Consider the following 18,466-nt stretch of genomic DNA (forward strand, 5'->3'; position numbering starts at 1 on the left):
AGAGAGAGAAAGAAGAGAAAAGAAGAGAGTGAGAGATTAGATCCTCATAATACTGAGAGAGAGAGAGAGAGAGAGAGAGAGAGAGAGAGAGAGAGAGAGAGAGAGAGAGAGAGAGAAATTAAAACCTCACAATACTGAGGTAAAGAGAGAGAGAGAGAGAGAGAGAGAGAGAGAGAGAGAGAGAGAGAGAGAGAGAGAGAGATATTAAAACCTCACAATACTGAGGTAAAGAGAGAGAGAGAGAGAGAGAGAGAGAGAGAGAGAGAGAGAGCAGATTAAAACCTTATAATAATGAGAGAGAGAGAGAGAGAGAGATTAAAACCTCACAATACTGAGGTAAAGAGAGAGAGAGAGAGAGAGAGAGAGAGAGAGAGAGAGAGAGAGAGAGAGAGAGAGAGAGAGAGATTAAAACCTCCCAATACTGAGGTAAAGAGAGAGAGAGAGAGAGAGAGAGAGAGAGAGAGAGAGAGAGAGAGAGAGAGATATTAGAACTTCACAATAATGAGGTAGAGAGAGAATAATTAGATCCTCACAATACTAAGAGAGAGAGAGAGAGAGAGAGAGAGAGAGAGAGAGAGAGATTAAAACCTCACAATACTGAGGTAATGAGAGAGAGAGAGACAAACAGACAGACAGACAAATTAAAACCTCACAATACTGAGAGAGAGAGAGAGAGAGAGAGAGAGAGAGAGAGAGAGAGAGAGAGAGAGAGAGAGAGAGAGATTATAACCTCACAATGCTGAGAGAGAGAGAGAGAAAGAGAGAGAGAGAGAGAGAGAGATTGCAACCTCACAATACTGAGAGAGAGAGAGAGAGAGAGAGAGAGAGAGAGAGAGAGAGAGAGAGAGATTAAAACCTCACAATACAGAGAGAGAGAGAGAGAGAGAGAGAGAGAGAGAGAGAGAGAGAGAGAGAGAGAGAGAGAGAGAGAGAATATGAGGGGAGGGGAAAGTTTAAAAATCTTGTTCAGAGAACTTATCTGCCATCAAGTCTCTCTCGTCACACTTCACAGCACGCAACACCACTTGGCAGTGGTAACTTCAACTGCAAGAAAGAGACCACCACATATGTTTGAAGTCCAATTAATAAACAAAAAGTTTGGTGGACGCACCGAGGGAGTAAACATTCGGTTTCTCTTAAACTGACTCAGACTCCATAAAGGATATACCGAAATTTTCGAAAAAATTTTCGACCGAAATTTTCGAAATAATTTTCGACCGAAATTTTCGAAAAAATCGGCCGAAATTTTCGAAAAGATTTTCGTTATATTCTTTCCTCTCTGTAAGAGCTAAAGGGTGTTTTTCGATTTTTAGAAATATGATTGTGCTGATTTTAGTGAAGATTAGAAATAGAGGGTAATTAAAAAGTAACAGAGATTTAAAACTCAGTGTTATAAGCATAATCCTCTAAACGATATTTGGTGAACATATATTGGTCAGGAAAAGAAATTTTATTTACTAAGGTAATTTAAGTTGTTCATTGGTTCATTAACTGCAAAGAACTTTTTAAAATATTATATTCTATTTGTCCTCAGGTCGATTCCTACTTCAGTTGCACTAAAGTTAGTATAATAACAGTGTTTAAATCAATTTTGGGAGATGTTTTTGTGCTGATAAAGAAATATATTTATTAGTTTTTTTATTCTATCTGCAGATGCCTCGTATCTTAAATTGTTGAATTACATTTTTATTGATTTTGACTTTGTAATTATAGATTTTATCAGTAATCTTCGGCATCATCTATTGAACAGCTCATTCGTTTCCTTCTGGTCATCCCTTATATTCAGATCTTCCACGATTATTCCTTTCCCCAGGTTATACAAAACCACTATCAACCTTATGACCTTTGTCCAGGGAGCAATAACATTAAGTGTCAGGGTCATAACTATTGGCCAGGGAGTAATGACGTCATGTGTTAGGCTCATGACTATTGGTCAGGGAGTAATGACGTCATGTGTTAGGCTCATGCCTATTGGCCAGAGAGTAATATCATGTGTGAGGCTCATGACTATTGGACAGGGAGTATTGACGTCATGTCAGACACATGGTTACTGGCCAGGGTGCAATGATGTCATATGTCATGCTCATGATTATGGGCCAGGTAGCAATGACGTCATATGCCATGATCATGATTATGGGCCAGGTAGCAATGACGTCATGTCAGGCTCATGGCTATTGGCCAGGGAGCAATGACGTTATGTGTCAAGTTCCTGACTATTGTCCAGGGAGCAATGACGTCATGTGTCAGGCTCATGACTATTGTCCAGAGAGCAATGACGTTATGTGTCAGGTTCCTGACTATTGTCCAGGGAACAATGACGTCATGTGTCAGGCTCATAATTTTTGGCTAGTGAGTTATGAAGTCATGTGTCAACCTACATAAGTTGACGTATCGTAATGTAACTAACAAAGAATAGATATAGAAAAAAAACTGAAAATGGCATTATAAATCTGAATACATTTTCATCGAATCGCCAGTGTTGATTATAAGTCTTGGACTTACTCTTTTAAGGCATATTGTCAAACTCTTTTAGAACCATTATTCCAACTAATACCAAATTATAGGAGGATCTTCCCAGCCGTTGAAACTCCAGAAGTTAGGACCTAGTGCAGTTCCTTTTTATTTTTCTTAGCAGGCTGACATAAGTCTCATTCTATCATTCAATTTTTTTATCCTACTTACTGTTATTCTATGTCCCTATCTATTTTCAATCTATATTTCCGTATTCATCTTAATTCGTTATTGTTACTAGCATGTTTTACTGCAAGAGTATTTCCTTGCCTTCTCAATACCACCAAGCTTTCAGACATCTCTTCTTCTTCTTCTTCTTCTTCTTCTTCTTCTTCTTCTTCTTCTTCTTCTTCTATTAGCGTGTTGTTTTCCCATTCGTATGGGTTAACACGGTTGCCTTCTTTTGAAGGACTTTGCTTTGGCTTTTGGGGTGGACCATAGTCCCGACTGGCTGCCCTGCCTGGCATCGCTTAGACCCCAGTAGCGTATGTTTGTGTGTTGTACCAGCACCCTCACCTGAAAAAATAGGTCATATCATTTCCGCTATATTCTATCCTTTGTTGCCTCCCGCTGCGCCACAATATGATTATCCAACTTGTGTTATGGCTTTCTAATAATAATAATAATAATGATAATAATAATAATAATAATAATAATAATAACAATAAGAAGAAGAAGAACAACAACAACAACAAGAACAACCGTAAAGCTATCTTCTATAATCACATAATGGTTTAAAACCAAAACAGTTCTCTTGTCTAGCCTCAGAAATTATTCAGACTAACTGCCGGCGAAAACACCAGAGAAATCCAATTGGTGACTCGCTGCCAGTACAGCATTTGCAACTGTATATCCGACAGAGAGAGAAGACTCCTTATTAATTCACGCCCTGTTAATCTCTGGAGACGCGAAATAACAGCCAAGCCCTACTGCGCACATTTCTGACAAGTACCTCCCATCTAGAGGAATGGGAGATCTACCCTTTCTGAGAAGGGGATACCTTAACGGGGTGAAAGAGTTTGTGTATCGCCATGATCAGCATAGCTGTACAAGTCAATGAATCTACTATTTTTGAGAAGGGGATACCTTATCGCGGTGATGGGGTTTGTGTATCGCCTTGATTAGCATATCTGTACTAGTCACGGAATCTACTCTTTCTGAGAAAGGGGATACCTTAGCGGGGTGAAAGAGTTTGTGTATCGCCATGATCAGCATAGCTGTACAAGTCAATGAATCTACTATTTTTGAGAAGGGGATACCTTATCGCGGTGATGGGGTTTGTGTATCGCCATGATCAGCATAGCTGTACTAGTCAGGGAATCTACTCTATCTGAGAAGGGGATACCTTAGCGGGCTGAAAGGGTTTGTGTATCGTTTTGATTAGGAAAGCTGTACTATTCAGGGAATCTACTCTTTCTGAGAAGGGGATACCTTAACGGGGTTAAATTATGTGTGTCGCCATGAGCAGGAGAGCTGTACTAGTCAGGGACACTTAAATTAGGTTGATTTGCTTTGAGCGATCAGAACGAAGTCTCCCACCATCACCAATCCGTAATCGTCAGTGTTGTGAGAAAAACTGGCCAAACAGTATGAATAAGGACATGTCTATCGCCATGATCAGCAAAGCTGTACTAGTCAAGGCCATTTATACTAGATCGGTTTGCTGTGACCGATCAGAAAAAAGTCTCCCACCATCACCAATCCACACTGGCTAGCGTTGTCATGAAAACTGGCCAAACCCTAGACATGAATAAAGACATGTCAATCGCCATAATCAGCACAGCTGTACTAGTCAGGGACACCCATGCTAGGTTGGTTTGCTGTGAGCGATCAAACAAAAGTCTCCCACCATCACCAATCCGCAGTGGCCAGCGTGATGATGAAAACTGGCCGAACCCTAGACACTGAATTAACATGTCTGAGGCCTTTGTCCTGCAGTGAACTTGAAACGGCTGCTTTGGTTTTGTTGTTGTTGTTGTTGTTGTTCTTGTTGAGATATGACCAGTGTTTACAATTGCCTCTGTGTTACGTGACCAGCGAAAATGATAGATGAAAAAATAACATATTTCATATATTAAATCTGACTCGCTATGCCACCTGATAAACCCAAAATTTTAAAAAAAGATAAAAACCAAAAAATATCAGAAAAAAACAACTAAAAAATCCGCAAAAGAGCTGACGAGCGCCCTGCTTCATTTCCGAGAAATATCAGGAAGCGAGAGAAAGGGAATCAGTGACAGTTCTGCAAAGTGAGTTAGAAAAATAATGAGTAATGAGAAAGTCTGAAATCTCCTGAGGACCCAGTGGCGCATTTCCATCGGCACGGCTATGGAAATGTCAGGCAAGCTCTGGGAAATCCTTCGAGTCTCTTCATTATTCTCTTACTTGGAATTAAAATGAATAGAAAATGTCTGTATATGTATATGTGTATGTATTTGTATATGCGTAAATGAAGTAGACTTTGTCATCCTATCGCACAGTTTCTTATAGTAAGTCAAATAGGTGTATGGTATATATATACATATATATATATATATATATATATATATATATATATATATATATATATATATATATATATATGTGTGTGTGTGTGTGTGTGTGTGTGTACTTGGTAAAATATAGGAAGAATGTACACGTAAGTTACATACACACATATATAAATATATATATATATATATATATATATATATATATATATATATATATATATATATATATGTGTGTGTGTGTGTATATATATATATATATATATATATATATATATATATATATTATGTGTGTATATATATATATATATATATATATGTGTGTGTGTGTGTGTGTGTGTGTCTGCGTGTGTGCAATCTTCCTATTTTTCACCGAGCACAGGGAAATATTGTGGTTTAAAACGGACCGTTAAGAAAATGCTGAATTCCCATTACAAGTCTCATGAATATCTATTTCATAGCATCATATTTTACAGTCTAGCCAAAAAGCACATGATTTACATCAGTTCCTTTCATTCCATTGTAAGAAATGGGGAAAAAGTAAATTTATCATTACCTTCTCTCTCTCTCTCTCTCTCTCTCTCTCTCTCTCTCTCTCTCTCTCTCTCTCTCTCTCTCTCTCTCTCTCTCTCTCTCTCTCCTAAAGCGATCATTCTAACATATGTCAATATTCTGGGCGTATGACATAATGACAATATACTCTATTTAGGTGTTATTGTTTCTGTTCTACCACACACTCACACAAAGACACAGACAAACACAAACACACACAAGTATGCGAACACACAAACACTCAGATATACACGTTCAAATTCAAAAAGATCAATGGCCCACCTACTTGTTCTCCTGAATTATTTGTAAACAAAGGTGAGACGTCTTTGGGACCCAGGTGCCCTAAATGTTGCAGGGGCCTCGTTATTTGAAAACCCGGATGTTGGGCTACGAGGGAGTATCAGAACCAGCCAATGTTTTCCGAAGGTTTCCTACAAGAACACCAGAAAGCACTCTTGGCAACAGGAGGGTGTAAATAAAATTCGAAAGCTTTTAAATCATTTCCAGTTCGACAGATGGTTTAGTGCTTTAAGATATCTTAGAAAGCCATCAATACAGTCAGTATAGTTACTTATTGAGATTTTGAGAGTTCCAAAATACATACAGACTGATTACAGAAATTTATGATTGGGGGGGGGGGTAGTTTGTGTAGAGCCATGATCAGCAAAGCTGTGCTAATCAGGGTCACCCATACTATATTCAATTCTTTTTAGCGAGGCAGATTTTCACCCACTTACAGCGGTGCCCTTTTAGCTCGGAAACGTTTCCAGCTCGCTGATTAGTTGGACAAGATAATTGTAACCAATCAGGAAGCAGGAAACTTCTTCCAAGCTAAAAGGGCACCGCTGCGAGTCGGTGCAAATGCGCCTCATTAAAAAAAATTGAGTATAGGTTGGTGTACTGTGAATGATCAGACTAAATTTGCAGTGGCCAGCGTGGTAATGTAAACTGATCAAACCTCAGTCATGAATAAGGATTTGTCTGAGGCCTTTGTTGCAGTGGGCTAGAAACGGCTGCATTTGTTATTGTGTGTGTGTTTGTACATGCATGTGTGATTGTATCTGTAAACCCGATAATAAAAGAATCATGTTTAATCCCTGAAGCTGATGTAATATAAAAGAGCTTATTGGTTACAATTGCACACCAACTAGGAAACCTTTCCTCTCACTAAAGAACTCAAGCATAGTCTCCAAGAAAACTCTATTTCATGTCAATTTAGATTATTTTGTAAACTCTTTTTATCTGAGATAGATTCTAATGTTAATCCAAGTATTATTTATATAAAAGAATAAATAATAAAGTTTCAATCCTCAAATCAGATTCGAACTCAAGTCCAAGATGACTTTGAGTCTCACATACACAATATACCAACTTTACTAAACATACATTCATGTACATCATGTAGAATGAATTTATGTATTATGGTGTTAGAAAGTGTTGAGAATAGATGTGACGAAAAGTAAGGCCAAGAGAGTGAATGTGAATAAGTAAGGAGCTATGGATTTTGAGTGTAGCAGACTGAAATTATTGATTCATTTAAATATTTGATATTGAATATAATGTGAAGTGGAAGCCAAGGTGGGATTTTATGAGCGAATTTTTCAGCAAACTTAATCTTATGGAAGTGGAGTGAAGTTATTGAACACGAATAAAAAAAAAAAAAATGAAAAATAGAAATGAATTTACTATGTACCTTATTTTTATTTACTTATTTTAAGGGCAGTTTTTCTGGTCTTATACAGCAGGGGAACATTACTCTCTACAGGGCCTCCACAGTCATTTTATCATGTTCGTTCGAAAACATTCAACATTTCACACTGTGAGCATAAAAAGAATTGATAGAGTGATAAATTTGGAAATACATGAAAAAAAAAAAATGTTTGTTGTTGACATAAGCAAAGTGTTCTTTGCTTGTTAGTCAACTAAGAGGAATTGCAACCAGAGTTGCAAAGGTTATATGGCTTGCACCCTTATTCCAAAAAGATTCACTAAAATACGTAAGATTATTTTGCCAATACAGCAAGCCCCCTCCCCACCCCCCACTCCACTAATTGGAAAATATCATTTGACACGTAATATATTCCAAAGACAGTGAGGCTCTTATTCAGGGAAATCAAGATGAACTATTTTGATTAATAATATACTGTTCTCAGCCGTATTTCAGTAAAATACAGGCGACTGTAATTTTACCATACTTTCTTATTATATTTTACGGATTGGTGACCGTAATATCAATCCTTTACGTCAATATATATATAAATATATATATATATATATATATATATATATATATATATATATATATATATATATATATATATATATATCCGTTTTTAAAACGGTAAACGCCTGGAAACATTTATTCCAGGATTTTGACCGTTTTTACGGCAAATTTTTAAGTGCAGGGGATTGTGATGATTTTTTTTTTTTTTTTTTTTTTTTTTTTTTTTTTTTTTTTTTTTTTGGCTATATACAGTAAATCAAGTATTGGAAGGTAAAGTCCAACAATTTTGCTGAAATTCTTTGGTATATTTACCCATAAAAATTTGGAGGAAGTATTTTGAAGGGAATCCAATCTTTATAAAAAAAAGCTTTTTCATTATTATTTTCTACTAAAGATAACTTTAATTCCTTACAAACCTACGGAGATTACATTCTAATAGAACAGATTACTTTAAAGAAATTATTTTTTAGCCTTTTGATATTCAATTTAAACCGTATGTTTGCTCAGGAAATTTCGCTTATAGTACTTAAGCTTGAATATAGTTTCACAATAAGAATTAAAAAAATCTGCCGTTCTAAAATTCTAAGAAATAATTATTTTACACAGTTTAGGCCGTATGTTTCCTCATGATATTTTCCGTATGGTATCTAAACTTAAATATTGTTTCAGAGATGAAAAGAATGCTGATGTAATATTCTAAAAAAAAAAAAAAAAAAAAAAAAAAAAAAAAAAAAAAATATAGATTCATTCAGGTCGTTGTATATTTGAGGAAAAGAAAATCTAATTCCAATATTTCAAAGCGTCTCATTTGCAAACAAAACGTTTTTCTTTTGACCAAGAATTTTTTTCTTTATTTTTTATTTTTTGTAACCAATTCCCCAGAAGGTACAATTTACAAAAAAAGTTAATATTTTCAGCTATCGTAAAACTTTTAACATTTCAATACTAATCATTAGCAAACAAAAGGTCTTCTTCTGCTGACCAAGAACCTTTTTTCTTTTTCTTTTTTTTTTTGGGGGGGGGGCTTAAGAATCCCCAGAAAGTACAAAATGCGAAATAAAATTAATATATATTTTTTAGCCATCCCAAAGCCTCTAACATTTCAACGCCAATCATTAGCAAACAAAACGTCTTTCTTCTACTGACCAAGAACATGTTTTACGTTTTTTTTTTTTTCTTTTTCGGAAACCGATTCCCTGGAAGGTACAAAATACAATATATATACTGTGTATATATATATATATATATATATATATATATATATATATATATATATATATATATATATAAATTTCTACCTCATACTTGGGATCGAACGCTAGCCCCTTATAATGAAAGGCCAGGTCGAAACCAACCATGCCACGAGAGCCCATAAAAGGAGCCTTTTATGGGCTCTCGTAGCATGGTTGGTTTCGACCTGGCCTTTCATTAGAAGGGGCTAGTGTTCGATCCCAAGTATGAGGTAGAAATTTATTTCTATTTGAACACGATGTTGTGTTGATATTTATCCATATACATATATATATATATATATATATATATATATATATATATATATATATATATATATATATATATATATATATATATATATATATATATATATATTCAGCTATCACAAAGCCTTCAATATTTAGCAAACAAAACGTATTCTCCTTACCGACTAAGAATTTTTTTTTTTCTACGATTCCCCAGAAGATACAAAACGCTTCCCCCTCCCCCCCCCCCACCCAAAGCAACTACCCCAACCACAGACCAGACTAAAAAAAAAAAAAAAAAAAAAAAAAAAAAAACCATGCTTTTGATAACGAAGATAAATTTCATCTCTCCATTTGCAGACGACGGCTGCTTTTAGAACCAGAAATCCCGGAGATAAATCGTCCTCTTCCATAGAGCTCAGAGCGTCACCGACATGATAAGCTCTAGGATCCTCCAAGCTTTTTTCCTACTCCTCATCACCGGTAAGTCTCGTAGGACTTCCTCTCCTGCCATAGATCCATTGAGGGATGATGAAATATAGACACTGGAAGGAGAGATATAGAGATTTTTATTTCAGTCAATTTTTTTTTTTTTTTCAAAATATGTTAGTTTTGATATTGCAATAACCTTTAGTGTTCCATAAATGCTCTTTAATGAATTGAAATTCTTTGAAATATTTAAATTGTAATTATAATGAAATAATTTTCTTCCAATCTTTTTTTTTTGAATATGTAACAGTTTTGATATTGCAATAAACTGTAGTGTTCCATAAATGCTCTTTAATGAATTGAAGTTCTTTGAAATATTTAAATTGTAATTATGAAGAAATGATTTTCTTCCAATCATTTTTTTTTTTTTCAAAATATGTTAGTTTTGATATTGTAATAACCATTAGTGTTCCCTAAATGCTCTTCAACTAATTGAAGTTCTTTGAATTATTTAAATTGTAATTACAATGAAATAATTTTCTTCCAATCATTTTTTTTTCAAAATATGTAACAGTTTTGATATTGCAATAACCTTTTGTGTTCCATAAATGCTCTTTAATTAATTGAAGTTCTTTGAAATATTGAAATTGTAATTATAATGAAATAATTTTCTTCCAATCCTTTTTTTTTAAATATGTAACAGTTTTGATATTGCAATAACCTTTAGTGTTCCATAAATGCTCTTTAATCAATTGAATTTTTTTTAAATATTTAAATTGTAATTATAATGAAATAATTTTCTTCCAATCCTTTTTTTTAAATATGTAACAGTTTTGATATTGCAATAACCTTTAGTGTTCCATAAATGCTCTTTAATCAACTGAATTTTTTTTTAAATATTTAAATTGTAATTATAATGAAATAATTTTCTTCCAATGATTTTTTTTTTTCAAAATATGTAACATTTTTGATATTGCAATAAACTGAAGTGTTCCCTAAATGCTCTTAAATGAATTGAAGTTTTTTTAAATATTTAAATTGTAATTATAATCAAATAATTTTCTTCCAATCATTTTTTTTTCAAAATGTTACAGTTTTGATATTGCAATAAAAAAAAATTCAAAATATATAACAGTTTGAATATTACAATAACCTTTAGTATTCCATAAATGCTCTTTAACGAATTGAAGTTCTTTGAAATATTTAAATTGTAATTATAATTAAACTAAAGCGTTCAAAATAAAATCTCATAAGGATATAAATCAAAAGAGAGGCGGAATCTTTAATATCTCCCTCCCTTTTCTCAACCGTCACCCTACAGACTCCAAACCATCTCACTTCCCACATTCAAAAGCTCTTGCTAGCAATAATCTTCCTGACTTTAATTTCCACCGAAAATTATTGCCATAATAATTCGAGATATGCTAATATTGTATCAGTCCTCTTTCTCGTTCCAGTTTTCTTTATTCGTGCTATTTATTATGACGTTAGATCTATAGTCCTGCTATTTATAGTCTTGCTAGCCTTGACGCCAAAAAAAAAAAAAACTAGCAAATTTTTATTTTTCACTTTTATAATAATAATAATAATAATAATGATAATAATAATAATAATAATAATAATAATAATAATAATAATGAAAATTATAATAATAAATTATCATTATTATTTTCATTATTATTATTATTATTATTATTATTATTATTATTATTATTATTATCAATAATCAATAATAATAATATTAATAATGAAAGTAATAATAATAATAATAATAATAATAATAATAATAATAATAATAATAATAATAAAAGCATTTTTTTTATTTGCACTTTTATATAGCTTTCATAAAACCTCTCCAAGCGATCATTCATTGATTTGTTATTGTCCCATTATTTATGTATCCTTCTCCCTTCACTCATTAATTTTGGCGTCAATGACCTTCGATGTCAGGACGCCAGAGAATTTCAAATCATTCATTTATTCATTAATTTTGACCAATTTTTTTTAGCTAATATGCGGTCTGTCAACGGGAAAGTTGGCGGGAAACCAAACCACAACAAAGTCGACTCGGTGGAGAGCAGAGACATCTGGGAGGAGAGCGAGGAGTCACCTCCTCCCAGAAAACCACACTTCGCCAAGGATACGCCCAAGTCAGTCCTGGCTGCCGTTGGGACTCCTGCTCACATTCCCTGTAAAGCCAGAAACCTAGGGGCCAAATCTGTAAGTATTTGGGTTGATTAGGTGAATGAGTGAAGTGGGAAATTTTAGAATATGCTAGAGATTGGATTACGTCATAAAGATGATAGTAGGTTTAGTGCCTTCAAAACATTGAAAATGATCTAATTTGTAATTTGATGGACCTAAATTGTTTGTAAATAATTTGGCACTAATAATACATTGCTAAATATCTTTCTCCCACTACAAAATTTTGTTATTGCTAGATTAGACTACAACAAAAAAAGGCAAACTTTTTTTAACGCCATAAAAAAAAAAAAAAACTTCCGACTACATAAACTGGCTGTTGTTACATTAGACTACAGCAGAAAGTCTTAAGCATTTATTAACGCCAAGGAGAAACTTGGCTTAATTAAATTACTATTATTATTATAAATATCTTTATCATGTGACTGACTTACAAATTGAAGGAAATAATAAAAAACATTAATCTATTGAGTCTTAACTTCTCTTTCCACCAGGTATCCTGGATCCGACATAAGGACCTACACGTCCTCACTGTGGGCTCCTTTTCGTTCACTAACGACGAGAGGTTCTCTGCCCATAGAGACCCTTCTTCAGGAGACTGGGTCCTTGTCCTTCGGCACCCCCAGCCCTCGGACTCCGGCTACTACGAGTGTTCTATTTCCACGAAGCCTGTGACCGCCATCAGCGTCAAACTGGAAGTTGTCAGTGAGTTGTTTGCGTTGGTTTTTTGCTCTATGGCTTGAGAGAGAGAGAGAGAGAGAGAGAGAGAGAGAGAGAGAGAGAGAGAGAGAGAGAGAGAGAGAGAGAGAGAGATAAAACGTCAGGTAAAAAGATAGGTGTATGACTGGGGCTGTAAGTGAGGAATCAAAGCTAGCTCCAGAAATAATTTGAAAAACATGAGAGAGAGAGAGAGAGAGAGAGAGAGAGAGAGAGAGAGAGAGAGAGAGAGAGAGAGAGAGAGAGTTTCTTGAAAATATACACCACTCAGCTTTTATTACCACGCGAACAAACTAAAATATTTTTTGTTGACAGTCATGCGAAAAAAAGACCCTTTCTCTCTCTCTCTCTCTCTCTCTCTCTCTCTCTCTCTCTCTCTCTCTCTCTCTCTCTCTTACCTCAGTATTGTGAGGTTTTAATCTCTCTCTCTCTCTCTCTCTCTCTCTTTACCTCAGTATTGTGAGGTTTTAATCTCTCTCTCTCTCTCTCTCTCTCTCTCTCTCTCTCTCTCTCTCTCTCTCTCTCTCTCTCTCTCTCTCTCTCTCGTGAGGAAATCCTCACTCCGCTGGGCTGGAATTCTTCATTAATTATTACCGAGTTCTTGTTATCTTAATTCTGCAAGAGAATCCGACCTCTTCAAGAAATGTGTCTTGTCACTTAGCTCTCTACATTTTACTGGAAGATTTAGAAGACGAAAGCAAATCAAATTTTGATGAAGAAAGCTTTATCAAATTCAGCCACTTTATATAATTTATCTGATATTTCCTCGGTACATTGTTTTTCAAACGCCAAAAAAAATTTTAAATAATTTTTTTTTTATAAATAGCATTATTATACAAACCATAAACAAGACCCTGTTCTTTAACAATGTCCCCTGTAATAGATAGCAAGTGTCTGGATATATATATATATATATATATATATATATATATATATATATATATATATATATATATATATATATATATATTTATATTTATATAAAAATACACACACACATATATATGCATATATATAAATACACACACATATGTGTTTATATATATATATATATATATATATATATATATATATATATATATATATATGTATGTAATTATTTTCGGTCACGCTGAACTCTCCTCGCCCCTCGGGTAGGGGGAGAGCGATTAGTCATACCGTGGTGAGAGGTGGGGGGAGGGTCCGTGTGTGTTTATGTGCAAATGAATCTAAACATTTAGCCGTCATTATTGACGGGTCGCACACACCAGTATAAAATAAATAATATGTTTTTCATAAAATTCGATAAATGTGTAAGTGTGTTTGTGTTTGTGTATGTTATCTGTATCCAGGTGTATATACGTATAGAGAGCATGAAGACATAATCATGTCCTCTACCCACATCAAGTGTATTATAACGTTTATTTCTTCAGCTAATATTCTCTTTCACATCCAATCATTTTACTTGATATCATCATTATCACCATCACGATTACCTGTATATTTCACTCTATTAACACGACAAAAGAAATAAAATAAGTCAGTCATATTTCCTTCTTTACAATATAAACAAACTTCTTCTTCTTCTTTCGATTCACAGCGCCATCAGCTGAACTCTTGGGAGACACCAACGTCTACTTAGACAAGGGCAGCACTCTTAACCTTACCTGCGTGGTTCATTTCAGCCCCACACCCCCGGAATTCATTCTGTGGTATCACAGGGAAAAGGTAAAACTGCGTATTAGTGTATTTCTTATTATTCCTTATAGATTGTCTTCTTTTTTTTCTAGTTTTTCATAACTTGGAGATCTTAGTTTGTTTTTTTGTTTACAGAGATTTGCATAAATTTAGAAACATATTGCTTACTAATATGTGATATTTATAACATTTCTTTACGACTTTGTTTATTGTTCATTTCCTAAAGAGTTAAATAAAAAATGTTTGTTAAGTCGATGCCTTAATTCTATTGGTTGCTACGAGATGTTAATCTCGTTTATCATTTTCTATTTGTTCCTGGAAATAGTTAAAGGAAGTTTTTTTTTTACTACATACTTAGAAATTATTGTATATTAATTCTGCTTCCTTATATCCTGTCTGTTTCTAATGATAATTAAATTATCGGCTACGAGATGGTGTTTTTTTTTTTTTTTTTTTTTTTTTTTTTTCAAAGGTAATCAAAATTATACTCCCATTCGCAGCTGGTGAACTACGGTAGGAAAGGAGGACGCGAGATTCAGGTGGACACAGAGCACAAAGGAGAAGTGACGAGGTCCTCTCTCTTGGTGCATAACGCCACCTTGTTGGATTCTGGCAAATATTCTTGCAAACCAGCCAGTGCCAGAAAGGTCTCCGTGATGGTGCATGTTCTTAAAAGTAAGGAACCGTAAGGATTTATTCGTTTTCCTAGATATTATTATTATTATTATTAAATGCTAAGCTACAACCCTAGTTGGAAAAGCAGGATGCTATAAGTCCAGGGGCTCCAACAGGGAAAATAGCCCAGTGAGGAAAGGAAACAGAAAACAATAAAATATTTCAAGAAGAGTAACATTAAAATAAATAACTCCTATATAAACTATATAAACTTTAACAAAACAAAAGGAAGAGAAACGAGATAGAATAGTGTGCCCGAGTGTACCCTCAGGCAAGAGAACTCTAACCCAAGACAGTGAAAGACCATGGTACAGAGGCTATGGCACTACCCAAGACTAGAGAACAATGATTTGATTTTGGAGTGTCCTTCTCCTAGAAGACCTGCTTACCAAAGCTAAAGAGCCTCTTCTATAGATTTATTCTTTTATATTTCAATTTGGATAATTTAGAGAGAAATTTATTTTTTGTATTGGTGATTTGATAAGAAAGCCCTCAGAAAAATATTGGGAGTTAAATGGCAGGACAGGATTAGAAATGAAACTATAAGAGAGATTACTCGAGTGCCATATGTGGATGAAATCATGGTGAGGGGTGGATGGAAATGGTTTGGACATGCTCTTCGTACTCACCAAGAGAAATTAGCTCAAAAACTTTCAACTGGGCTCCACAAGACACTAGAAGAGTTGGAAGACCCAGGCCTACATCGCTGAGGACTATGAAGCGTGAAGTGGGAGATGATGATTAGAGAAGTATTGATTTAAAAGTTCAAGATAGAGACGACTGGCGAAATCTAACCGAGGCCCTTTGCGTAGATAAGCGTAGGAGGAGATGATGATGATGATGAATATATGTTTGGTTCCTCTAGAACCTTAACTACAAATTCTTCTGTGAAATGCATAATATATATTATTTATGAATTATTATAGTTATCAAGAAAACAAACACACTTTGTAAACAACTGATTGTACACTATTTCGACATTAGTTACAAATATGCCATATATTGTAAAAAGCAAAAGTTTTGTATAAAATACATGATACATTTACGAATATTGTCTGAAGACCATTTTGAATATTGAAAATTATTTTCATTAATTACGTCGATTCTTCTAAACAACAAAGAAAATAAAAGTCAAACTGCAAGGGATATCATCAATCACTAGACATTTCTCAAAGATATATTCAAACAGTCATTATTATCAAATATGCTGCAAAAAAATTACTTTCCTTAAATTTATCAAATAGTACAAAGAGAGGTTTGTTTTCAATTCAGTAATATCAATATGTTTCTGCCGACTAACAGCCGTTTCAGTTGCTTTTCTTTTACATATTTAGTCATTTTACTTGATATCGTTACTATCACAATCATGATCATCTATGTATTAACCCTTTGACATGAAAAAATAAAGTCAATCAGCTATATTTCCTTCTGCCTTACAAAGTAAGCAAATCCTTATTCTTTAAAACATCCAAACAGCTGATTCAGTCACTATTCATTTTCACATTTAATCAAATTACATATCGCTATCACCACCACCTATATATTAACCCCCTTCCCCTTTAATGTGAATTGAAAGAAATCAATCAGTCATATTTCTTTCTTCCCAAAAAAATAAACAAACGCTTCTTCTTCTTCTTCTTCTTCTTCTTCTTCTTCTTCTTACCCCTTTAACATGAATAAAACTAAGTCAATCAATCATATTTCCGTCTGCTCTAAAAAGAAAACAAACTCTTTTTCTTCGTTTCTTCTTCTTCTTCTTCTTCTTCTTCTTCTTCTTCTTCTTCTTCTTCTTCTTCTTACCCCCCCCCCCTTTTTTCCCTTTAACATAAATAAAACTAAGTCAATCAATCATATTTCCTTCTGCCCTAATAAGTAAACAAACGCTTCTTCTTCTTCTTCTTCTTCTTCTTCTTCTTCTTCTTCTTCTTCTTCTCCTTCTTCTTAACCCCCCCCCCACCCCTTTCCCCTTTAACATGACTAAAACTAAGTCAATCAATCATATTTCCTTCTGCCCTAAAAAGTAAACAAACTCTTTTTCTTCTTCTTCTTCTTCTTCTTCAAACCCCCCCCCCCCCCCCGTTTTCCCTATTAACATGGATAAAACTAAGTCAATCAATCATATTTCCTTCTGCCCTAAAAAGTAAACAAACACTTTTTCTTCTTCTTCTTCTTCTTCTTCTTCTTCTTCTTCTTTTTAAGGGCCTCCCCCTTTTCCCCTTTAACATAAATAAAACTAAGTCAATCAATCATATTTCCTTGTGCCCTAAAAAGTAAACAAACGCTTCCTCTTCTTCCAATTCGCAGGTGAGACTCCAGAAGCCATGAAAACCACGACGAATGGCGCAGCTTCATCCCACAGTACGTTAATCTTCAGTGTCCTGACTGCCGCCGCCTTCTGCTTCCTCGCTACATCAGAGAACGACTTGAACCTCTCTAAGGTCGTCCAGTGGTGCCTCCTCTCTCAGTTTCTCTCCCCCTTCACCTACAGATAAAAACAAGGGACTTCGCCATTCTCTTAATTCCCCGACTGTTGCAGTCACCTCCTACTTCCAACTGCAAACGTGGCGAATTCGCAATGTCAGTCAGTCAGTAATGGCAGTCGCTGGCTTGATACAGACAATAAATGTGAGATTGGAAGTACAGTAGATGACCTGTGTATAGATTTTGTCGGGTGGTGAATTTGGATTCAATGTAGTATTTGTACAAGATGAACTTTTTTCTACGTGTGAAATCTAGGACCACGGTGACTATAAATAATCTTCTTAGATGTAATGGACGTTATAGACGGTCTCTTCCCCCCCTTTGTATATGCGACTTCCTTTGTCTAATCTGGAACTGAAATTATAATCATCATTTCAGCAAATAGAAAAAAAAAAACATTCTAGATCTGGAATGTAATCTATTGTGGTTATCTAAGTGTACTGTAATCTTTTAATCTATAGTATTTCTACCAAAAAATAAAAATATATTATTCCTTCTCCGTTTATATTGATGATATAAATAGCTTAAACACCTTCGAAATGAATCAGCCACTAGTGTAATAATCTATCAGAGAGTGTCTGTATCTACAATTCCATGTGATTGCTCAAATCTTCTCTAGTGGGAGGGTTTACCAATCATCCGCTTGAAGCAAATTGCTTTTGCATGAGGATAGAATCGGCTGGAAAATTACACGAAATAAAGCCCCTGATGCGAAGGTACAGGACTTTCCAGCTAGTGTTCTCGTATTTAAGGTTTAGCAAAGTTATCCTTAAATCTATTGTACCTGTTTATGAAGAATCATTATGCCAGCGTATTGGTGAAACAGGAAAGACGCCCATACTAGATTTCTTCCATCAACGCTACAAAACTATAATTTGGAAACACATGAAAGGAAAAAGGGTGAAATTTGGCGTGGCAGTCTTCGAAGGTGCAGGTAAGCTTGGGTTTTGTGAACAAATAACTGGATCTTAATTTTACGGATTAGAAAATGTGATTAACGCTGGCGCTGAATGTGAAAGATGTGGAGTAGA

The 18,466-nt window shown here is 34.5% G+C and overlaps 1 protein-coding gene across 3 annotated transcripts in view; it reads left to right on the forward strand.

The window, feature by feature from the left end:
* The window catches only part of LOC137631966 (zwei Ig domain protein zig-8-like), an 87,020-nt gene extending 69,212 nt beyond the window's left edge, over positions 1-17,808 (forward strand). For all 3 annotated transcript variants that reach the window (XM_068363954.1, XM_068363952.1, XM_068363953.1), the window contains exons 2-7: positions 9,615-9,737; positions 11,692-11,903; positions 12,380-12,590; positions 14,182-14,309; positions 14,780-14,954; positions 17,259-17,808. In XM_068363954.1, coding sequence (XP_068220055.1) covers positions 9,689-9,737; positions 11,692-11,903; positions 12,380-12,590; positions 14,182-14,309; positions 14,780-14,954; positions 17,259-17,446 — 963 coding nt within the window. In that variant the 5' untranslated portion in view covers positions 9,615-9,688 and the 3' untranslated portion in view covers positions 17,447-17,808. The remainder of the gene's footprint in view (positions 1-9,614; positions 9,738-11,691; positions 11,904-12,379; positions 12,591-14,181; positions 14,310-14,779; positions 14,955-17,258) is intronic.
* The last annotated feature ends 658 nt before the right edge of the window (positions 17,809-18,466 follow it).

Source organism: Palaemon carinicauda, chromosome 40, assembly GCF_036898095.1.
Source record: "Palaemon carinicauda isolate YSFRI2023 chromosome 40, ASM3689809v2, whole genome shotgun sequence".
NCBI lineage: Eukaryota > Metazoa > Arthropoda > Malacostraca > Decapoda > Palaemonidae > Palaemon > Palaemon carinicauda.